Below are 15,508 nucleotides of genomic sequence, written 5' to 3' on the forward strand. Positions count from 1 at the left end.
CAGGGTCTTGTACAGCCTGAATGAGTTGGGAGAAGCTCACAGAAACGCATGAGCGAGGTTGGTTTGCGCCCCCGGATGTGGAATTATAATATCTTGTCTTTCAGGTGGAATATGCAGTATATTGGTATTCTCTAGAGCCTGAGGTTGTGCATTTGATGCTTGTGAGCTACAGTGCTGCCCCCTCTAAACTTACAGCAGTCATCTTTAGTGACAGATTCAATGACTTGTGTACCTTTCATCCGGTACATACCACTTAACGCCTGGGCTAGGTTGTTTCATAGACTGGGACTCTCAGTGCTTTATCATAAAAATATTTCGCTTTGGAATTTTCAAGGCTTAGCTCCTACATTTGGACGTTTGGACTCCCTTATGTGTCTATCTAGCAACTACAGGTCATCCCAGAATGGATGAGGGATGATACTGCACTTTCTAATTCTTTAATTTATTTTTTTCCTTTTTGTTACACGAATGTACGTTACAATGAGTAGTTTCAACTTTAATGCATGCCCAGCCTGTCTTTCCAAAGGCGGTCAGTTAATGTTTTGGACCTCATGTAAGTGCTTTTCGAACTGGTGTGCATTTGCCTTTAACCTTAAATAAAGCTTTTTAAAAAAAGTGTCAGAGGGAAGTAACACAGGTTAGACCTTTGGTATGAATACCAGGGTGTACGATCAGCAGCAGCAGGATGAGCATGAGCGCGATAGGTGGCTACATCAGTCGCAGAAAGGGAGGAAATTAGTGCATCATGGAGGGTGGTGAGGGAAAGTGGAAGATCGGGGGAGACATGTATGAGTTTTCAGATAAGGATGTGCGAAGGAGTGTACCTTTAGTAGTAAAATAGTTAGCCAGACTACAAGCAGAAAGAGGAGTTAAGAGGGGTCAGGAGGGGTAAGAATATGACCACGAATTTGAAAGATGACAAGGGTGAGGAGGAAGGGTAAGATCATCAGCATAGTATTGCTGTTTAGCATACAGCAGGGGGGAGTCATAAGAAGCATGGAGAAGTTAGTAAGTTAAGGTAAGAAAAATGTTCAGTGCAGAGATTGACTGGATGTGCAAATAGAACGAGTAATCACATGGCCGGAGTGGTTTGTGAGAACAAAGACGTGATCAAAGTAGTGGTTGAGTCTGCATAAAGAGTAGAAGTCATCTGGAGGAGTAGAGTTATGTCATGTAGAGAGAAGTGTAGAAAGATGCATCGAAGTAGTTAAGTTTGCATCAAGAGAAAGTAAGCTAATAGGATGAAGGAGCAGGTGGGGAGGAGAGAGGAAAAGAGAATGAGAGAAAGTGATCCGAAGAGTACACTGGGTTAGCCAAAACTGCAGAGGGAAAGGGGATAGTGGAGAAGATCAAATCAAGGGAGAAGGAGCCAGAAACATGCAGAGGGAGGTTTAAAACATGTGTAAGATAGTAAGAGTGTGGCATAGAGAAAGGGAATGGAGTAAGAGTAGTGCAAAGATGAAAATGAAATAAGAGAAGACATGAAAAGAAGGTCAACAAATACAAAGCAAGAACTGAACATTGGTGAGTGCTCTACACTTGAGGGTGGTGGTTGGCCATTTGACTTTTGCGCACTGTACAAAGGTCTTGAAGAGTTTTCACCTGGGCTATTGGAATGATGTAGCACATAAATGTAGGTCGTACTATGAAATGTGAACAGTGGTATGTATAATAGTATTCAAAACTAGTCAAAGAGTATAGTTAAATGGGCTCATAAGAATGAAGGAGAGTGGAGTGATTTTAGGTTTGTTGTAACAAATTATGTTTCCTCTGTGACTAGAAAGGGTTGAGCGAGAGTTTTTGATGAGCACTGTGATATGTGAAAGGTCAGAAATGAGAGGCGGACACAAAGTTGTAACATTCTTATGGTCAGACATTTTACATAACAGAAATTGGTTGGAAGAACGCCTCTTTAGGCCTAACTAAAAGAAGAGGTTCCCTACCTAGCAAACTAAAACTAAGAATCAGTCTGTGTCAAGTAGTTAGTAACTTAGAAAACGCCCTTGTGTCCAAAACATTCTAAACTGACCCTCACACTAGAAACAAACACCAAAGCGTGCAAGGAAATGTCTCCGGTGGTAAGTGTCCATAATCAAAACATAAAAATACATCCAAGAACAGTGTTTTCCAAGGAGAAACCCATGGATCTAGAGGATGGTTCCCTTCGCCTGAATATTTTGTTAGGATGACAAAAGAGTCTTTTTTGAACAACAGTTTGAGGTTTTTACAGCTGATTCAGAAAGTTCTTGTTCAAATAATACATTCCAAAAATAGTCTTTCTTTAGTTATCCTTGTAACCCTGAAGGATTGTCTGGTTTAATCCTCTAATAGGGATCGTTCATTTATAGATTCAAGTGTCTGGAATATTTGACTGCCTTGTGGACTTCTTAGATGCCTTGGTATACTCACCTGCCAGGTGTCTTGCAGCAATGGTTAAGAGTCTTTTCACAAATTCAGTGGATTGCCTGGTACTCCCTTGCCAGGAACACTCTGGGGTATTACAGATTCCCCTGGTATACTTTCCTGCCAGGTATCTTTCCACAAATGTCGGCTGCCTGGTGCCTTCTCTTTACCAAGACTTATTTCTTGGTTTCACGTGTTATTTTCAATACATCACTTTGTTCTGTCCAACGTACTTAGGGTAACATTTCTTTCTTCAGGTTTCGTTGCTGAGGTTTTTCTTGTGGGTACTCAAATGTTCCTTTTAAACATTGATTTGACATTCGGTTTTGTCTGTGTTTAAATCCCCTTTGAGCATTGTCCATAATATCAATCTCACATAATTGGTTCACTTGATTGCGTGTGCGTCGGTACTCTCCCGGGTCCCCAATGGCTTTGGGCCGACTCACCTGTAGTTTGTGGTGCCTCTGACTTATGGCATGCATCTACAGTGAAACGTCCTCCCTGGGTTGGCTTCTTACACAATGCAGACATCGCTCCAGTGTTTCCTGAAGCTCCGCGTTCACTTGCCGGCTTCCTTCTGTGGCCTGTAGCAGACTATGCCATTTACCGACTGGACCATACCTCCATGTGCTCTGGTGCTCCCAGGTTCCTTCAGGTATTCCTGCTGCACCTCTCCTTCCTTCACGCCACACCCGTGAATGTGACTCACGTTTGCGACCCACTGCATGGATGTGCCGGTCTACTGCTTCACAGTTTTCCCCCATGCTACCTTGCTGGATATTGCGGTTGCCGGTCATTTTTTCGAAAAAAAAATGTTGAATGTCAATAATGTCGGAAAAAAAAAGTCAAATTTCTTTTTTTTTTTAAATTAAATATTTATTTTGGGGTCCGCGAATAAAAAAAAAATGACTATAAACCGCAGTTGCCATCTTTAGGTTGAACAAAACTTGCTTAGTTTGCATCAACTCTTCCCTCCTCTTCGTCTCAGCACTTGAGGCGTTCTGAGGGCTGAAGTCCAAAGATGCAATTGGATTTCCAAAATGATGTTCAAACATTTCACAAAGAAATATCAGAAACAGAAGATTTTCTATATGTGAAGTAAACTTGGGAGTTTTGTCTAGAGTGACAGTATGCCATTAGTAGTTTGGGTATCTTGGGGTTTTCTTCAGGGGAAAAGGAAGAATACAGTATCTCGTCCAATGGAATCATCCCAGCTATTAGATGGTTGTCCGCTCCCATGTGATCCTCCCTCATATGACCACCCCCAGGGTCAGTATCAGGTAGCGGCTGCCGTCCCCTGGCCAAATGGTGGAGAGCACCACCGGGGAATAGTGATGACTCCACTGGATTCATCACAGATAACAATTGCAGAATGTATACGTGTTTGCTTTATAGCATAGTGTTTATAGTATATGACAACCTCTGACGCAAACAGTCAGAATTAAATTATTAGAGACTATTAGTATGCAGGTGGAACAAATTATGGTAGATAGTCACCATGAGAGTATAGGAAGATTCACTATTAAAGAAGTTCAATCTTAAATGTGAAGTGAAATTGATATACAATAGTGTTATTCAGGGATATGCATAAAAGAATAAAGTCAACTGCCTCAATGTTACGTAAAATGTATAGCACGTACAGTGGGCATTGATAGTAACATCGGGTAATGATACATGTTTAAAACAGCATTGCTTACTTTGTTATGATAGACAATATATTGCATTATAATCATTAGAAAAGTAATGCATAGTTAAAGTCTGGAGATGCATATGAATGCAGATTATACATGAGTCTGTTAAAAATAGGTGATGTTAAAAGATGTATCTGCAGTCATGTTAATGTAAAGAGGATGATAAAGTAGGGTCTTCTGTGAACATGAAGATATGCATACTTTAATTTGAAGTTGAAGTGATGGGAACAGCATGGTATCCTTGCCTGTATGAAGGCCAGGTGTATCCATTTATTTATTGGTCACTTGTTAGGTGCTTATACAGGAAGTAAATACTGTTTCAAAGCGCCCACAGGGTAACAAGGAGGGGGGCAGGGGATGAGAAAATCAAAATACATAAATATTAAAACAGCGGGAAGACGAACCTACTTTGTCTTTTGAGTGTTCAGAACGTGCAAGTGCAGAAGGGAGGAGGAATGGGATAGGTGCTGGGGTGCTCATGGGAGACCAACAGCAAAAGTGCAATGTAAGGTATGTGCATGCCTCTAAGGGTAGAGGGTGAGCGGAGGCAAATGCTGAGTATAGACAGAAGCTGGCGGCAATTCTGGGTGGGAGATCTGGGCCCAGAGGATGCATAAGGGCCCTGAACACCAAACAAGCAACTGTGAGATTAGTAGAGGAGAGAAGGATGCAGTAAAGAGGAAAGTCAAGAGGAGCTTCCAGAATTTAAGAAGGTCCTGCTCAAGACGAAGAGGGAGGTTGCTCCAAAGAAGGGAGTCAGCCGAGGAAAGCGATCGACCTCCTGCCTCTGTTTAGCTAAACGCTTTACACACAAAGAGTTGGTCCCAGGGGAGTGCAGAGGTCAAGAGGGGGAATATTTAGTAAGCGAGAGTTGCAGATAGTGTGGTCCCTGACCCCAGACAGCCTTGTGGATGATACAGAGGGATTTGAATTTAATCCGTGTAGCAACCGGGAGCCAGTGAAGACTTTTTAGAGCAGGACAGATGCGGTCCCTGGGCTTGAGGCCAAGGATAAGTCTCGGTGCCCTATTCTGGATTAGTTGGAGGGGAAGCAGAGTGGAAGAAGGTAGTTTCAGGAGGCGGCAATTGCATTAGTCAAGCCAAGAGAGAACCAGGGCTCGGGTAACATTGAGCTTCTGGGGGAAGGTGAGAAAAGGTAGAATTCCTTTGAGAAGGAAGAGCTGAAAGTGGGACTTCTTGGCAAGTGTGAGGGAGGAAGAAGAGGGAGGAGTCGAAGAGGACACCAAGGTTTCTGGCTTCAGAAGAGGGAGCGGGGGAGAGACAATGGAAGACGGCCAGAGTGAAGGGAAGAAGTCAGGAGCAGGGGTCCCAATGGGAAGGATCTCCGTTTTTGCTGGCATTGAGGCAGAGATCATCGGAAGTGCAACAGGCCTGGATGGCAGAAAGGCAGTCAGATGATGGACGGTGCAAGAGGGTCAGCAGGGAGTTTGAAGAGTTGTGTGGCATCTGCATAACACTGGAAGTTGGGGAAGAAGGAGGAAATGAGGAGTGCCAGCTGAGTAAGGTAGATGTTCAAGAGCCAAGGCGAGAGAATAGAGCCCTGGGGGACACAACAGGTGGAGAAGGAAGTAGGAGAGGAGAAGGTGCCCAGGATGACTTGGGAGGAGCAGTCAGTTAGGAAGGAGGTCAGCTAGTTGTGAGAAACCTGAAGGTGTCTCACCCGCTAGTCCCCGGGGATATGTCATCCAGGTGGTCATGACACAGCCATTGCTTTTGGTGGACCAGAGCGGGAGGATCACCTATGTGAGGGGTCTTCTGGGAGTGGGAGACCGGATGGCGAGACGCAGTACCCCCTTCCCTGTAACACCTTTACCCCCATCCTACCAAGTAGGATATTTAGTAACTCTACCCCCCAACTCCCCTTTTACAACACTCACGGACAGCTCGCTATGAGAGAAAACGGACTAACACCCGAGCCATATACCGGACATGTCCCAATACGATAGGCAGGGTCAGGCAAATACGGACTATTCCATTACATTTCCCCACACGGATAAAAATCGGAGCACAAGAGCACACTGAGCAAGGCAAAGCACACAAGGAAGCAGCAGTTCTAAGATGGCAGTTTAACACCAGCGAAAGACGGCAAAACAGAAGAGGATTACAAGGAGGGAACTGCCCTTGACCTTTTCAATGAGGAACCGTTACTTTCATGAAACCTCAAGAATAGAAAGAGTAAGACCAGGAAAGCAGACTGAAGAATCCTGTATAGAGTGTCAGAGGTTCCCAGGGCTCTACCGTGTCGATAATCAAGTCGGGGAGATTCGCCTGCTGCCGTGGTACTGTCCTTGGCTCCTACAACAAAACAGCGCCAGTGAAATGAACACAGCTGGTGAGTTGGGGAGGCCGATACCAGATTGGTCTGTGTTGAAGCCAAGGTTGCAAGCAGCAACATTGTATGGTGAACACTGAAGCGAACAGTGTATGAAGCGTATGTGATAACCAACGCAAGTAAAATTGGACAACAGATAAGTGAATGAACTTTGAAACGAAGATACAATACCTAAGACAGTGGTCCGGCACTGCGTTTTTGCTCATTCGAAAGTCTCTGTAAAGTATCCAATTGAGAAGTGGTAAAAGCGAAAGAGTGACAAAGGATTATGAATCAAAGTGGTCCTGCAACAGGTCAAGCAAAATCCTGTGCACAATCAAAAGTCTTCGATGTGAATAGAGTAAAGAAAGTTGATGACAAAGTAAATTAAAGTTGGTCCGAGCCCGAACGAGGGAGATCCGCTGAGAGCTTTTGGTCAAAGCAAGTTTGTGATAAATAAAAATTGGTCCGAGCCCGGTGATGGGAGACTGATTAAACATTGTGTTGAAACGGATTCGAGCACGACGGAGGGGGATCCAGGGTGAACCGTGAATCACCTGAGAAATTGGGTACATGAAAATCCTACGAACATTATGCTAAAGGGGATCAGAGCCCGGCTGAGGAGGATCCGAGGTGAATTGAGTGCTTGTGAAATCCTGAGAGGAAAATAATGTATTGTTTGACGCATCAGGACCTCTGAAAGTAGAGACTTTTGAAGGCAAAGCGACTTGGGCACGGAAGGTCCTGATGCTAATGTTTGAACTGCACCCTCATGCTAGGGAAGCCAGAGACACTGCTAATAAGCTCGAGTGTGCCACCTTGTCCTGTGCTAGAAACATGGGGAAGGGAGGCCTGAATATCCTGACTTATTTCTTGGACACTTCTTCCTTTCACATAACACTGTTTCCCACACTATTTGTAATAAGAGGTAAGGATTGGCAATAGTTTTTTTTAGTATAGGCCCTTTTATTTTGACTAGACACCACTAGGACTGCGTTATTTGATGGTTGTAGCTTGCACCCATCTTTAGATTTAGGATTAGATAGGTGTTTTTCAAACTTTGTTTAAAGTTCAATAAACACCCTTGAACTGTGGTCACTTGTGTCTGTCTTACTGTCGATACCATGCCTTCCTTACACAGTCCAGCGCGCACTCCAAGATACCAAGAGTGTCGCAGAGCCTTTGTATGAGGATATAGTGTTTGACCGTGTCAAATGCAGAGGCGAGATCAAGAAGGAGGACAGCAGGGGAGTTGGAATCCAGGGATGCAAGCAGTTCTTCACAGTGGTTCAGAAGAGCAGTTTCCGTGCCTCTGAATGCTCAAAATCCAGATTGATGGTCATGGAGGACACCAACAAGTTCAGTGTGAGAGTTGAGTTGGGACAGGGCCAACTTCTCCAGCAGTTTCCCCATGAAGGGGGTGATGGAGATAGGGCGGTAGTTGGCTGGGCAGGAGGGGCATGCGGACTGTTTTGCAGAGGGTGCACACACGGGAGCCATTGAGGGAGATGGGGAAAGAGCCAGTAGCAAAGCAATGGGTACAGAGATCAGCGAGTGCAGGGGCAAGAGAGCAAATGTTGTCCTTGATGGTTCTGGATGAGAAAGGGGAATCCTGTTTGGAAGAGTCCTTCATGGAGCGGACAACTCTAATGATATCTTCCGGTGACACAAGGGCGAAGGAGGAGGAAGGAGGAGAATGAGTTACCAAGGGAGGCAAGGGATAGGTTGGGAGAATGAGTGACAAGGCTGTTCCGGATGTCCTGAGTTTTGGTGGTGAAGTGAGTGGCGGTTGCGTTGCAGAGGGCCTGATCGGGAAAGAGGATACTGCGGAAAGGTTGGCTAGTTCCCTGCAGATTTTGAAAAGTTCAACCGTGTTGTTGGATGCGCCTGAAAGTGGGCCCTTTTCTTGGTATGGATAGAGAGTCTGTATTGCCTTTTGAGCAGGTGGCAGGTCAGTTTGTCAGAGGGTGAGCGTGAGGTTTGCCACTTCCGCTCCGCAGCTCTGCACTTTCGTTTCAGGGCTGCAAGTTCGGAGTCATACCAATTGTTGTGCTTCGAGGCGAGTTTCAAGCAGATCCTCATGACTGGGGCAAGAATGTCAAGGGTGTTGGTAATGGACAGGAACTTGCTGAGAGCAATGTCGGTGGTAGAGTCTGAGTTGGGAGGGCAAGGGGGGGATAAAGGTGCAAGTGAAGGCAGCAGCTGAAGCTGACACTTGTTTCATTGGGCGGATGTTCGTAAACTAGGATGGCAGGGCTTTTGGAGGAGTGGTCACAAGGCCATAGGGACCCAGGTGGGAGAAGAGAGTGGTCAGACCAAGAGAGAGGGGTGACTAGGGCAGATGAGAGAGGGGGGTCGGAGTGGATGAGGGCATCCAGAGTGTGTCCAGCAGAGTGGGTTGGACCAGAAGGGAAAAATGTGCCAGGGGAGTCCAATTGGATGTTAAAGTCACCCAGGAGGAGCAGGTTGGAGGAGGTTGAAAGTAAGGAGGAACAGAAATCAGAACATTCAGAGAGGAACAGGGAGGTAGCGCCTGGGGGCCGGTAAATGGTAGCAATGGTCAGGGTGGAGGAGGGAGAGATAACCAACTTGCATACCAGGCTCTCAAAGGAAGAGAGTGGGTAAGATGGAAGAAGGAATCCACTCAGGGAAGATTAAGGCAATCCTACCGCCAGCATGGTGAGGTTGAGGCTTGGAAATTATCTTAAAGGCGTCAGGTAGGAGGAAGTCAAAAGCAGTGACTGAGCTGGCATTGAACCATGTCTCAGTAAGAGCGAGAATGTCGAGGTCAGTGTATTCAAGAAGGAGGCAGATGTCGGCAGAGATTTTGTTGGCTGAGCGGACGTTAAGAGTCGCCAGGTGGAGACGATCTCTGCCTTTGAAGGTTTTCTGAGGTGGAGTACAGGGGTGTGGTACTTCAGTCAGAAGGGGGGGGGGGAGAGGGCAAAATAGTGGAACGGTAGGAGAAGGAAGAAAGTTAATGAGGGATGGCAGGATCCGGTCAAAGAGAAGGAGGTTGGCCTGAGGACCCTGAGCGAGGATAGTTCCAGTGTAGACGACAATGCAGCGTGATGAGAAGAAGCCCACCAAGAGTACATCCCACTTGGTGCCGCCATTAATAGGAGAGCATGTGAAAGGGGAGGGAGTAGAGATGAGAAGTCCATAGATCTGGAGAGGGGACAGAGAAGAAGAAATCAGTGACTATCTCTCTGGAGGGTGCACTGACATAAGTGTCTTCGATGGGAAGGCCAGGATTTGCACACAGGATGTCTTTTTTGTGCTTTTTTAAATCCAGATTTTGTGAAAGAGGGGGCGGGAGTAGGTGATAGTGAAGCAGTTAGAAAAGATTGGAGAGATGGCGAGTGCCATCTCAGTGGCAGAGGATAGATGTGAGAAGGGAAAAGAAAAAATGGGGGGCTGAAGTGCACAGTCCTGGCCCTTACTCACAGGCGGCCTAGTAGTTAAGGAGGGCACAAAAACAAATTCAGAGCAATAGGTGGGATGCAGGAATCTATTAAAAGCAATCAATGTAGTGCACAAAATGGATGCAAGAAGTGAAAGCACACTACCTAGAATCGATTATTTAAATGTTTTTAAAAGGAGGAATACAACGTAGTGCCCACAGGGAGGCGAGAGGTAAGGAGAAAACAACGTGAAATTAATTTGCCATTTGTAGAACATAGAGTTCAGTGATGTAAAGAGAATGTCAAGGGAGAGGCAGAATAGGAATGGCACAGATACGGTTCAATCAGATAGCCGGAGGAGGCAGAAGGACAATTCAGCCATCACTCATGTTTGCGTAGAAAGGGGGGCCTGGGGAGCTGTGGTCCAAGTTCAGGAGCAAGGCATGAACAGAAGGCTGCAGCATTGTTTGTTGGGCGGTAACAAGGTGGGGGCCAATCCAAGCCCAATCATGCTCAGACAGGAGCCTTTGGTTAGTGCCTTCGGTTGTAGGCCAGCTTTCCAGCATGCCGCTTGTGATTGGCTGGTTTTGCATGGAGACCAGCCAATCAGGGCTTGCCCTGGGGCCTAGTGTCGAAGAGGCACTCCGGTGCCTGGTTATGGCAAAAGGTGTCAGCCATGTTACAGGGGTGATAAGCCACAGCAAAAAGGATGCCCCCACAGTGCCACGTGTATGGGATGCAGAGCACAAAAAGTCCTCGGAAATTACTTCTGTGCGAGCCGCCCCAATAAAGAAACACAGATTAAGATCAATGAAGCCCTCCAGGGCTTACCTTGCTGGGTGCTCAGACAATTCACTACTATCTTTGTGTGCAGGCCGGCAGAGGAGTAGGCTCCGGTAGGTATTCGTGGCTCAAGATGGGGAGAGGAAAGAATACGCTCAGAATGGAGCCTTGGGTTAGGGCCTTCGGTTTTGGGCCAGCTTTCCAGATTGCCAGTTTGTGACTGCCTGGTTTTTCTGGATAGCTATGTGCAAGGATATTTTAGGCAACAGATGACCACTGTGTTTGCAGCGTTTCTTTGTGATGCCATTTGTTTATACTTCCCGTGTGGCGTCTCAAACTTTCCATGGTTGGTGTTGCCGAGAGGTATTTCTAAAGTGGTGATTTACTCACAGATCCAATTTCTTTTATATTTAGCTTCTACAATGGTCTCAAAGGATGCTGCTTGGAACCCTTGTTCGAGTACAAAGAATAAGCCAATACCTTTGGCTGTCCCTCGATTCATCTTCTACTGGGGGTAGAATTAACACAAACCATGAACATCTCTGGCACCCTAATGTGTCAGGCCTTCAGAGTCATGAGGCAAAAGGAAGAAGGATAGAGCTTCTCTTACTTACAGGCAGAGTTGATGATCTGCTTCATGATAACAAGAGTCCCTAATCGTATCTTCTCATTATTGTTCTCAAGCTTTGGAAGCACGTAGGCCAGCAGACGATCTGGAAATGCGCAAGCTGTAAAGAGAAAACATATTGGAACCATTTAACCAGTGAAGAATAGACATTGCAATAGCAGCTCTTTCCAGCAGGCACTTGAAACAACGGTTTCAAGTAGAGTCAAACATAAGGGACTTGTGATCAATGCCATCACAGGCGGACACATTATTCCCAAGGAGCGGGTATGATGTAACTGAGAAATGCAGCCTGTTTGAAGGAGAAAGCAAGATGGTGAGTGAAAGTAAGCAAAAGCAATAGAGAGGGAAAGCGAAAGAGAAAGAAAGTGAAGGAGACAGAAAGAAATGGGAATATGAGAAAGATAAAAAGACTGCTGAAAGACGTTAATTCGTACATCAACTACATGGCCATCAGATACATTTTAAAAGCTGAACTTTTTCTATTATATAAGAAATTACACTCGAAAAGTAAGCAGGGATTTTGACTTTTAGTTCACAGCTTTACGGCTCAGTCTCATTCCAAAAACGAATTGCCAATATTGCATAATATAGCTCCTTTCACCAGATATGTTTGTTAACTAGTGCTAATTCCCCCTCTGACTAGACAAATCATGTCGACCAATTGAGATGCTAGAATCTGATGAAACAAAGCAAGAATTTCTCTAATACATTCTGCTGATGCAAAGACTTAATTGATTACATGGGTGCCATTTAGCATAATTTTCATGTTCTACTTTCCAATATAGTAAAACATTTATTAAAATACATTCCAAGCAGAACTAAAACAATTTAACATATCACTATTAAAATTGGAAATTAATAAATTTGAGTGTTGGGTGCTATAGGTAAGAGCTTTGTGTTAAATGTACACCCTGTCTCCCGGAAATGGTACCAGATACATTCCTACCTGGTACAAATTCTCTGGGCAAGCTCCCCCGATCAGCATATCCACAGTGAAGTGACAAACACTTCTGGAAGATTACAAACATGCCCAACTGTGTTAGACAACTATCTGATACAGAAAGTAACATATACCACAGTGTTCCAACACTTATGGAGGAAAGGGGACTAAGGACTATGAGTACTCTAGTCACTTCTGAAACTTGAATTACTCATACGTCCTGTCCCCTTTCCTCCATCCTTGGGGGTGATTCAACCAAAAAAGACCATAGGGTGGAGCTGTGACAATCTGCCTCATATCTAGGACAAAGCAAAAAGGTTCTTGCGAAACGGCTGGCCGAACTCTGCATCACGCCCAGAGCTGGTATACAGGCAATAGTGCTTAGAGAAGGCCGACGAAGTGGCCTAAGTAGCCGCCTTGCTGATGACATCACAAAGAGCATGCCTCTGAAAATCGACGGCCGTTGCCTTTGCTTTGACTGCATAGGCATGAATACCCTCAGGAACTGGTTTGCCCATGGCCGTATACACCTCTGAAATGGCCTGGACCATCCATCGGGCGATAGAAGCCTTGGAAGCCTGGGTGCTGGGAGACGTGCCCTCGAACGTGATTAACAATGCCTCAGACTTCCTGAAGGATTTTGTCCGAGAGAGATACAATTGTAGGACTCTTGAGGTTCAAGGAATGCAATGCCCTTTCTGCCCCAGACTGTGGGTTCGGGAAGAACACCGACAGGCAGCTTTCCTAATTCAAATGGAATGGAGAGAGCACCTTGGTCAAACAATTTGGATGAGTCCGCCAGATGACCTTGTCGTTACGAAACGTGGTGAAGGGCTTGCAAGATGATAACGAGCACAGAAGTGAGCACAACCAAAAGTACTTTATTGTCACCAGCTGGATATCCACCGAGGCCATCGGCTCAAAGGGCTTTTGCTGCAAGGCCGCAAGAACCACATTGAGGTCCCAGACCAGATGCAGCCTTTGCACCGGAGGAAAAAGCCTGGACACCCGCTTGAGGTGGGTATTAACCACTGGTTTGGCTGCTGAAAAAATTATTTCTCTGGGGAATCATTGTAGGCCCCAATGGCTGCCAAATAGGTAAGGCAGGTACCCACCTGAAAGAGATAGAAGTGCGGAGAACTCCAGCACAACGTCCTGGGAGCAGATGAAGGGGTCCAGCCCCTTGCTGCAAGCCCATTGGCAAAACCTGGTCCACTTGCTCGTATACTGGGATCGAGTAGACAGCCTCCTGTCCTCCGGTATGATGTCCCAGTTGTCATCTGAAAACTGAGCATGCTTTAGTCTCAGCTGGTCAGGAACCAGGGCACTAAGGCCAGCCTGGCTGGGTCTGGTTGCTCCACTGCCCCGCCGCGTCAGGAAGTCCCTGCTGTGAATAGGGAGATGGACAGGCCCCCGGGAGCACAACTGCAGCAGATCCGGGAACCAAGCCCTCGAAGGCCAGTTGTGGGAAATCAGGATGAGGCTCCAGCCCACCGACACCCGGAATTTGCGGAGTGTCCACTGGAGCAATGGAGGAGGAGGGAACGCATAACACCTGTGGTCGTGCCAGCAGATCTGGAAGGCTTCTCCCAGAGATGCCTTACCCAGTCCTGCCCGCGAGGCAAACCGGGGCACTTGTAATTCTTTTTTTTTTTTTTTAAATGTATTTTTTTTTATTTGTTTTGATCATGTTAGACTTTACAAAAAACAAAAACACAAAACAATTTTTCATCTTGCAATTGAAATGCATGACATCACGCATTTTAAACCCTCTGGGAATGAAGAAAGACAGATTTTCCACTTGAATTGTGTCCTTTACCACATGCTCTATTTTTATGACCATCAAGTCCTAATCAAGATTTCCTGTTTTATTTTTCCCGATCCAGGTTTCTGAGTCCAGAGAATGGAAGAGGAAGAAACCAACCAGTGCCCCCCCCACCGCCCCACCCTTTCTCAGACGGCCCTTTATAGTTTTCTGTCCTCATTTTCATTAGTCTCCACAGAAAGCAGTCCAATCTTTGTTAGTACTTGGACTACTGCAATTGGTAGTGCAGTATTATACCCTGAAATTAAGAGGTTCCAGAAGTTTTCCGAACAAACATTCAGCTCTGTCAACAAACCTTGAAAAATAGATAACTCTAGTTTACCACGTTCCTGCGCAGTCTAGAAGCAGATGCTGCAGATTTTGTTTTCTTAGGTCTGTGCACATTTCACAGAGAGTAATAGCTTTGTGATCTTGGTCTCTAATGCTTAGGATTTCTCCCGTGTGAATTAAGTTTAGTCGTGTTCTAAAGAATTTATTTCTAGGATCACGATCAGGGTGTCTTCGTAGATACTTCGGCATTTCTCCCTGCTTTTTTTCTACAGTCAGAAAGTCATTCTTTGGTTTTACAAGCCGCATTTCTGTCCCTGTTTTGATCCAGTTCATTATTTCTGTTTCCTTCTTTGCCTTCAGAGGGTTTTCTTTCAAAGTTGCCAGCGTTGAATCGGCATCAGGCAAGGTGCCCAAAACTGTTTTCCAGCTGTCGAAGGATCTTAGATCTGTCCAATTGGAGCTGCATTTTTATGTCTTTGTAAAGTGAGTTTTTTTGGGGAATTATTATCAGCCTGTATAATGGGAGCAGTTTCATCCCACCTTTTGCTTTAGTGATTTTAAGCCGAGTTCAAATCTTAAAACAGACATAAAAAGGCAGTTTAGCAATCCCAACGACCTTTTCCAGAGCTGGCCTTCCATTTTTTGCCAGTCAATGTCCCACAATGTCAGTTGTGCCTCCAACCCATACAGAAGCATCGGTATTGTTTTTGCGGCATAGAACTTGACTAGCGGAAGAATTGAAGTACTTGGAATTCAGAGGAGATGCAAATAAGTCCAGATATGTAAACCCTCACCGCTGGAACAGGAGCATCATGGAGTTGATGAGTAACTCACTCGTAGGTGTTGAACCCCAAGCAGCTCAGCAGCTCAGCTGGTCGCTTAAGCATTGCTGTGCCCTGGGGGAAGGATCAAGGAAATCCATATCACCTGTCAGGGCCCATTCCCAGATTGATACTGCTCCATGCACAGGAAGGGGGCAAGGGATGTGTACCACCCTGCTTATTCAGGTAAAACATTGTTGTGAGGTGGTCTGTCCTGACAAGAACCACCTTGTCCCTGAGGAGGGGCAAAAGTGCCTTGAGCACCAGGCCCACTGCCCTGAGCTCAAGCAGATTGATATGCAGGAGGGCTTTCCGCCCTGGACCATGCCCCATGAACCGAGTAGCCCCCCGCAACCTGAAAGCAAGGAATCGGTCACCATCTGTCACCTTTTTATCGTCGAGACTTATGAGA

The 15,508-nt window shown here is 45.7% G+C and overlaps 1 protein-coding gene across 2 annotated transcripts in view; it reads right to left on the reverse strand.

Moving 5' to 3' along the window:
* MROH1 (maestro heat like repeat family member 1) overlaps positions 1 to 15,508 on the reverse strand; it is a 2,813,132-nt gene that overhangs the window by 2,234,499 nt on the left and 563,125 nt on the right. For both annotated transcript variants that reach the window (XM_069621886.1, XM_069621885.1), the window contains exon 11: positions 11,227 to 11,340. In XM_069621886.1, the coding sequence (XP_069477987.1) occupies positions 11,227 to 11,340 (114 nt within the window). The remainder of the gene's footprint in view (positions 1 to 11,226; positions 11,341 to 15,508) is intronic.

The sequence above is a fragment of the Ambystoma mexicanum genome, chromosome 5q (genome assembly GCF_040938575.1).
Source record: "Ambystoma mexicanum isolate Mex_15411 chromosome 5q, UKY_AmexF1_1, whole genome shotgun sequence".
Classification (NCBI taxonomy): Eukaryota; Metazoa; Chordata; class Amphibia; order Caudata; family Ambystomatidae; genus Ambystoma; species Ambystoma mexicanum.